This window comes from Cottoperca gobio, chromosome 7 (genome assembly GCF_900634415.1).
Source record: "Cottoperca gobio chromosome 7, fCotGob3.1, whole genome shotgun sequence".
Lineage (NCBI taxonomy): Eukaryota > Metazoa > Chordata > Actinopteri > Perciformes > Bovichtidae > Cottoperca > Cottoperca gobio.
Genome location: NC_041361.1, coordinates 2093900 through 2102141, shown reverse-complemented (window position 1 = coordinate 2102141; position 8242 = coordinate 2093900). Strand labels below are relative to the sequence as shown.

The window sequence follows — 8242 nt, the reverse complement described above, 5'->3', positions numbered from 1 at the left end:
TGTCAGTGCACCTCCTCTGCGTGAAATATCCCTTTTGTGAGCACCAGACAGCAGAAATGAGGCTTTATAAAGTATCTGATGTTTGACCTCACATAGAGTATTAGTAGAAGAAACGCCTCCTTCCTCACGAAGCCCTGCAGACCTCCTCCAATCAGATTTAAGGGGCTCCTGGACTGATTTGAGATGCGGATTACAGTCGTACATACAGTAGAGAAAGAACCACATAATCACGTAAGACATTTAAAATTCCACATGTTGTTTCTGCATGGCAACAGATTGGATCACAAGACACGCTCGAGTGTGCAGAAAGTGAACAAAAGAAATAACTTTCATATAAAATCCTACAAATATGAACCTCATATAGGAACCTATATAGAACCTCATTATATTATAGATTAATTCACATACAGAATAAAACATTATATATATATTTATTTGGAATCTATATTTTTATATTTGCACTCTTTCCTACTTTGTCCTGCAACGGCTGCACTTTCCCTCAGGGATAAATAAAGTTATTTTGAATATTGGAGATATTGCGAGGCCTTTATAACAAAATAAAAACTAACAGAATGTAAAATATGAAGGAAAACATTTATTAATTTGACTGTTTAAAGCTCAGTACGATACGAAAGGATCATATTTAAATCATTAGGGTTACAGTGTCGTGACGTTTCTGGGTTTTAGGTGACAATCCCCCAAAACACGTGTTTATAAATACAGAATGAATAGTAACCTAAATCTCTGCTGAAAGCACCTGACCTATTTTGGGCAGCATGTCTAATTATTCGTAATTATGTGTGGATTTACTCTGAAATGCACGTAGCTACTGATGATGATAAATCCATGAACTTTTTTTATTCTTAGAAGTTATATTAGCTGATATTGAATAAGAGGCTGTGATCAAATATTAAAGGAAGTTGTTCATTTCTGTGTCAATAGAACAATAGGTGACTCAGTGTGCGTAGAGAAGCTGTGCATGGAGAAAGAAAGAAAAGGAGGAATGCAGCGTTAATGAGGATTATTGAAGCACTTGTGACTCCCTAAATTCATCCGGCTTTGTCCTTATATCCCCGAGAACTATAAAGTGACTTTGTTGCAAGATTTTTTGTCTCCACATCCTATGTGCCAAACTGTGACAACTATTTAAACCTCTTTTTTTAAAACAATGTCAGCATTCACAGCAAATCCTTTTCAGACCTGATTCATCATGAACCCTTTAACTCCCTTCAGGCCTCAACATGTATGTGCAGAGCCATACTATGAATGAGAGCATACAGTAAAACATGGCGTCTCAATAATGCGATTAATATGTTATAAAAATGTAACCTGGCTAAAGCTTTGAAACAGTTTCATCAGCATGCCAGGTTATTAATACAAAGGGTATAAAACAAACAACAGAAATAAATAGATTTAGATTATAAGATTGAAACAACTTAAATGTCTGAAAGAAAACAAAAATAGGCCTTCGCGTCTGGGACCTTTTTATTTCCTCTGGTGGCAGGATCAGGCTGCATGGAAATAAGATCATTTTAGATTTGAAGCCTCAGAGGCTCCTCGTCTTGTTCTTCTTCATTTTAATACAAAATGTGTTTAAAAACTGGAATGATGATTGTTTACATGGTTGTTTAATGTTTTATTGTTTGCATTTTAAAAACTGTATCACCTTGTACAATGTACTTTGTCAATACTGTGTTTTAATATGGTCATGCCAATAAAGCTTCTTTGAATTTGAATTATTAAATTAATTCAAATTCATTATTACTACCACTACTACATGTATAATTTATGTAGGTTACTCAAATTGTTGTATTGGTACTTTTACTTAAGTAATCTGAGTTCTTCATGGTTGAGAAAACCTGTTTAAACAGCCCCCTGCAGTTCACCAGTCCGTCCATCAGGGGGCGCTGTGGAATAAAGTGAGTGGGCGCGGAGGCGTTCAGAAGTAGAGCCGCCCCACTTTGATTGGAGGAAGTGATCAGGAAGTGATACATCAACAAAGAAAGATGGCCGAAGTCATAGAGCTCCAGAAACTAAAGGTTGGTAATGACATAAATATGTATTTATTACAAACATACGTTATTTCTATTAGTAAATGCTATGTTGTAACCGTCGTTAGTTGTCATACCAAAGAGCGAGAATACGAATAACTGAGAAGTTTGAAGTGTAAATGTGTCCGGCGGGTGTGAAGGCTAACAACCGGCGTGTTGTTCATTCAGCGGCAAAGCTAACTTAGCAAACTGCACCGACATACGTTAAAAACAAAACAGTTAAGTTTGTTAAGCAGCTGGGGAGTAGTTTAAATTAACAGATATAAATATAGTATTTTATTTAAACCGTAATGGTAACTCCTGTTGTTGGATATGTAGTGTCCCGCCATCTCTCACCAATTAAATTAGCGACATCATGTTTGACCTCCATCGGTCATAATTCATGTTAGCCGAACATTAGCCCGTAAATACACCGGCTATTCCTCCGGTTGTCCCTTTCACTAGCTCACTGGAGAACTGCACATCATCTACTTTAAAACTACAATATCGTATTACTACACTTCATCAACTCTATTTTTATCCAACGTGGCCGTGAAGTCTTTGAAATGCTGAAGCAAAAAAATATCTGTTAATATTTCAAGATTAAATGCCTAAAAGGACCGAAGCAGCTTCCCAAATGTTTTCTTTGTGTAATGTTATATTAAAGGAATTATCTTTGGGGTTTAGCTAAAACAATTTAAAGATATTGCGCTGTAGTTATTAGTTTTTATAGGTCAAATGATTAATCATGGAAACATTCGGCACGTTAAATGGTAATAAAATAGTAATTTTAGGGCTGTCGTAATTCTAGTTAGACTAATGCGATTATGATTTTAAATGGCAGATCTGTAAAACTGACTTCCTCCATAAAGAATCATGTAAAGGCACCACTTGTGTTTACCAGATGTTGAGATGCAGAGATTGAAAATAAGTCATTCAGCATGAAAAAAATGGATTAATCAATTTGATAAATCTTAGTCGATTTAAGACCAAAACGATCGATTAGTTGACTTGACAACCAAATAATTGTTAGTTTAAACGTTATCGTCCTAAATTCTTAGTCAATTTGGCCGCTCCATCGACTGAGGATCATTGTGCCCAATATTTAAAATCTCCAGAACAGATACTGAATGGACTTTGTGGTGAGATTATTTTGTCCATGCGGATAGTTTCTGAATGGACGTGAACAGGATTTTAATCTGGTGCTCAAAGCATTAAAAATACATTTATAAAGTAAATCCAGAAACTTGTGTTGGTTACAACCCAGCTCTTCAAAGGGAAGCAACATAAAACCAGATGTGTTGGGTAAAATAAAGTTATTTATTAACAAGGAGCTGGTGGGTGCTGTTTAAAAATTAAAGAAATAAATAAACAAATGAAAGCTCTTAAAATAATTGTGGCTAGGCTACCAAAAATGGAAATAAAAAAACGTTACTATAAGTCAGTACTTGTTAGAAACCAAAACAGCAGCCTTGCACCAAGGAGGGTCTCCAGACATAGGATTTGCTGTGGGATTGGAACCAGTTTTTGAAACTACGCTTGGCCCAGTCCACACGTAGTAGATGAATACCTCAATACTAGATTCACAAAGTTAACCACCACAATTAACATTTAGCAGCTCAGAAATATTAATGAGAGGCATATTGACGAGCTGAATATCTCAGCCACTGCAGCTTTCAAACGGGCCGAGCAATTGTTGCTTCAAAGTCCCCAAAATGCATCCTCAGGATTGGAGAGTCGGGTTGGGAGTCGCTCCAACCAGAACTCCAGCTCATCAGACAGGGAGGAGAAGGGCAATCTCATGCATAGGACCAAACATCCTAATCAGCATACAATCTAAACACTACAAGAAGAGTTAGACACATGGGACAGGTGTCTGCTGTGGCCGTAACAGAAACTCGAAAGTGGGCTAGGTTGTTAAATTGCTGTTTCTTGTGTTTTAGCTTGCCGAACTGAGGCAGGAGTGCGAGGCCCGAGGTCTTGACACCAAGGGAAACAAAGGAGAGCTCATTGCCCGACTGCAAGCCTATCTGGAGGAGCACGGTGAGGCGACATCCTTCACAATTAGACCTGGTATTTATGCGTATGGGTGGATGGATGGACTGTAATCAGAAACGCATGGATTTGATCAACTACAGATTATAATTTTTCAACATACTGATATGAGATGCTGTTGGCTCCTGATGTAGAGTGAAACAGTGTCTGGGATCCTTCTTGTTAAATCACTGATCTCTCCATCTGAACCTTTTTTCTTTCTGCTCTCCGGTGGTGCGAAATGTCTTTATCCCGTAATCCAAACAAAAGAGGACGATGTGGACGTAGATGATGTGTTGGCAGAGGATACAGAGGTAATGTGATTGTTGATGCTTTCACTGTAAGACCTCATTCAATTATTGTGTGAAGCCGTTATAAATGTTTCTTTTTTTCTTTTTTTAGGAGATAACTAATGTTGAGAGTGCCAACAATGTAAAAAGTGAGAAAGAATCCGAGTCTGCTGAGTGCGAGCAGTAAGTTTAGTCTCATTTCGTCTACAATAAACAATATATAAAATAATTAAAGATTAACTTATTTATGTTTCCCATGTCTGTGTAACTAACTCCAAATGCTAGCTAAGCTAACCATCCCAAAATGTTGCTCTATTCCTTTATTTTGGGTAGTAACGTTTATTTATGACAATAGTCTTGAACCAAGGATTGGTCTAAGTGGCTGAAATGAATGTTATGCCCAATACGTATACATCTGAGCTAAATGGCTTCCTGTGGGGTTAAAAACATCAGTTTTCACCACTAATCGTTTATTTTCTTTCAGACCTGAGGAGGAGGATGATGATAAAAAGGTGGTGAAAATAGCTCCTCCGTCATCTACCGGTGAGGTACGTATGCACGCACTAATAATGTGATCAGAAGCCTTCAATCTGTGTGTGTGTGTGTGTGTGTGTGTGTGTGTGTGTGTGAGAGAGAGGCTGTGAAACCAAAGGAATACACACATTCATCAGCAGAACCACCACCTCTGCCAGCAGCTTGTGTTCTGATTTAAACTTGTCCCTTTTGTTGAGCAGAGACTACAGAAGAGAGCTGAACGTTTCAACCTGCCTGCAACAGCTGAAAGCAAAAAGGCCATTCGTGCAGCAAGGTAAGACTTCAGTGTCTTATAGAGGAAACTACCAGCTTACTACAATGTTATGTTTGTAGGTTTGCCCAATGTTCTTCTGAGAAACGATAACATTGTCCTCACTGAGGTCCTTCCTGAGATTTGGGGATGCAGCAACATCACTAAAAAGAAGTCCGACGGGTCAAAACACACGAGCCGACGTATGATCAGAGAGTTTAAACAAAGAGGGTGAACTAAACTTACTTGGATCAGAAAACAAAGATGAGCAGTCAAAGTATTACTCAAACCCTTTTCAGTTTTTACCTCTAAGAGGTTTAAATGATGTGATATGAGAGAAAGCAGAATTTGAACACTAATTACAGCTATATCTGTAATAAATAACCATAATATATTCTTTATGAAAGAAAGTTACAACATGAAGGTAGTAATGCATAAAACCCACATACCTGCAGAGTCTCTGGTGCAGAAGTGCTCTAAATGCCCCCGCTAGTCAACATGGTGTCTACAGAACACTTCTCTTCTAATTAACAACAATATGTTTGAAAGTAATTAAAACTTTAGCTCCAACCCTCCAACACTTTGTTTTTGCTTAAAGTAACTCGACAGAAACAGTAAGTGTTGGTAAAAGAAAACAAACTATCCTTTTGTTAAAATATAGACTGTTCTCTTTTATAGCAAAGTGTAAATATTGTACACTACATGAGAATGTATTGTTGACACTAGTGTCTATGACCTCCACAGCCTAATTAGTCCACAGTGATGGAAACAATGGCCACAACTCTGAAGATCATAATCAAGGATTTATATATAAAGTAAATGTATTTATCCGTGTTGACATGATTATGCTCCTTTTCTTCAGGTTTGGGGAATCCACCGAGGAGTCCACTCCCACTCCAGGTCTGTTGTCACATTTGAAGCTTCTGCATAGTCTACGGTGTACTTTTATCCGGGTGTCATTAAAGACAAATTGGTGAATTTTTTTAAAATGCAGTCACTATTGGCTGTAGTTTGCTATTTAAAAATGCTGGGGCTGTACAGGATGTCCTCTGACGTGCTAGTGACGGTTCTCTCTGACCAATCAGTGGTCAGCTCGCCTGGAACCTCGGTCGAGGTGGTGCTTAAAAAGTACGATGTGCTATCCACAACTTTTGCTAATGGAAAACCAAAACATAAATAAAGTCGCGTCGTGCAGTGGAAACACAGCAATACATAATTTGCAACATATAGCTTTGACATGTTTCTCATTAAGTTTAAATGTAAAGATCTCACCTACTTATTCTTCTGTCTCAACAGGTGCCGTTGCGAACCCTAAAGCTCCTGTAAGTGTTGCATCCTTTAGCCGACACGTTTCTTTAATTCCTCCAGTTATTGGGAGATGTTAATTGAAACATTTTTGTTTGTGAAGGTGAACGTTGATCAGCTGAAGAAGAGAGCGGAACGATTTGGCATGAACGTGTCATCCGTTTCACAAAAGGTGACTATGAGCTTCATTCATGATGTCACGGCACGCTTAAGTTGACATTTTTTACACGTTTAGATCATTTTATGCCCTTTTTGGAGTCTCGAATGTGGCAGTAAAGTGATTTTCTTTTCCAGATTGAAGAGGATGAGAAGCTGAAGAAGAGGAAGGAGAGGTTTGGGGTCTCAGCAGGTTCAACAGGTGCAGTTGCTGCCGTTGCTTCAGTTGGTTCAGCAGAAGTCGAGGTAGGATTTTTTTAATATTTAACAATATTGGTCCGTTTTTATTTCATCCCAATGCAGAGGGTCAAATATAAAATAACCAGAGTGAATGAAGAAATTAAGATTGTGTATTCATTTTGACTTTCTTTCTCTTTTTTTTTACAGGCAAAGAAAATGAAGCGCGCTGAAAGATTTGGAAAAGTGTGAACAATGTTTTAGAGCCTTTTTTTTTTTTTTTTTTTTTTTGTAAAACATTTTCATTACTGCACAACAGAGATCCCAGAAGAAGACAAATGTCTCTAATAGGATTCCTGTAAGTCAAAAGTATAATTAAATGCAAAGATAAATAGATGAGTTGGATCATTTAAGAGGTTTGGAAAACAAATAAGAAAAAGCTCTAAAGTATTTACTGAGCTTGAAAGTCCGTAGATAATATAAAAAAACAAAACCCGTTTGATTCAAACCACCTATTTATCTACTGGGGCACCATTTTCTCAGTCCTGGGATGCCTTCAATCACATTATTTTTCATTTCCTTTACTTTTATATTGGAATTAGAGGTGTTTATAAACTGAAAGGGCAGTATTGGTTCCTTTTGTAACGTAGAGGTTTTGTTTTACTCTTTCATAAACTTACTGTGCATGCTTCGCTATTTTTCAAAGCTGCAATGAAGTCTATTTATCAAGTCTTTATCCAGCAACTAGTCAAACAACTCCTGCAGCTGCTTCACAGTAAAAGCCTTCCAGCTGTTTTATGGGAAATGATTCCTTTAAGTCTCAGGTGATTCCTTTCTGTATAATCTTAAATCAAAATGGTGCATTAAACCATCCGAAATGTTCCAAATCACACGGAAGATGTGAGGAAGTCGAAGCAACAAATGCATTTACTGTGAAGGGTCAAAGTCTGTTTTATAAAAGTTTATTTTTATTTTTTACAGTGCATTACTTTGAAGAGACTATTAGTTATGACAAAGCATCGTACAGACGTGCAGGTCAGATACCAGCCGGGCTCCCATTGTTGGATAAAGAGAAACTGTATTAACTCTTACAGTAAGCATGAACTAAAACAACCCAGTAATATGTTCATTATTACACATGCAGTGCAGTTAGAAACGGTGTGATGCAAAGAAAGAACATTTAAAATAGCAAGTAACAGCAAACATCTAGTTTATGGTAGTTAAAAGAATACAGTAAATCCTGTTTCTGTTTATTGGAAGTTATTAGCAAGCAATTTAAAAACAAATAAAATCTAAAAGTCTGTTTAAGTGATTTATTTGTATTGTATTTAATTGTACTTTTTGATTGATCAGATAACCTATTTTTTGTGTTTTATCTTTTGGGATTCCACTGCTTCATTTATCTGTCCATTTTATAACATTTTGTGATTTAAAATAAATTGTTTTCAATTTTTGGATATCTGCTT

General features: G+C 37.0%; 1 protein-coding gene across 2 annotated transcripts; it reads left to right on the top strand.

Annotated features, from left to right (window-relative positions):
• The first annotated feature begins 1906 nt into the window (after positions 1-1906).
• Positions 1907-8242, top strand: sarnp (SAP domain containing ribonucleoprotein). Of its 2 annotated transcripts, none has more exons than XM_029436657.1 (11): positions 1907-2039; positions 3974-4073; positions 4335-4378; positions 4467-4537; positions 4839-4902; positions 5089-5162; positions 6001-6038; positions 6435-6460; positions 6547-6615; positions 6738-6845; positions 6987-8242. In XM_029436657.1, exons 1-11 carry the CDS (start codon positions 2007-2009, stop codon positions 7026-7028), a joined length of 669 nt encoding a protein of 222 aa, XP_029292517.1. In that variant the 5' UTR covers positions 1907-2006; the 3' UTR covers positions 7029-8242. The 2 variants fall into 2 exon arrangements, with proteins under 2 accessions (XP_029292517.1, XP_029292516.1); XM_029436656.1 differs by having other exon boundaries at positions 3974-4103.

What these genes read in the sequence shown, in the direction of transcription:
- sarnp (XM_029436656.1), top strand. Translation starts at nt 2,007, where the DNA reads ATGGCCGAAGTCATAGAGCTCCAGAAACTAAAG. An exon ending in TGTCATCCGTTTCACAAAAG is followed by an intron (nt 6,616 to 6,737) that starts GTGACTATGAGC and finishes TTTCTTTTCCAG; the next exon opens with ATTGAAGAGGATGAGAAGCT. An exon ending in TTGGTTCAGCAGAAGTCGAG is followed by an intron (nt 6,846 to 6,986) that starts GTAGGATTTTTT and finishes TTTTTTTTACAG; the next exon opens with GCAAAGAAAATGAAGCGCGC.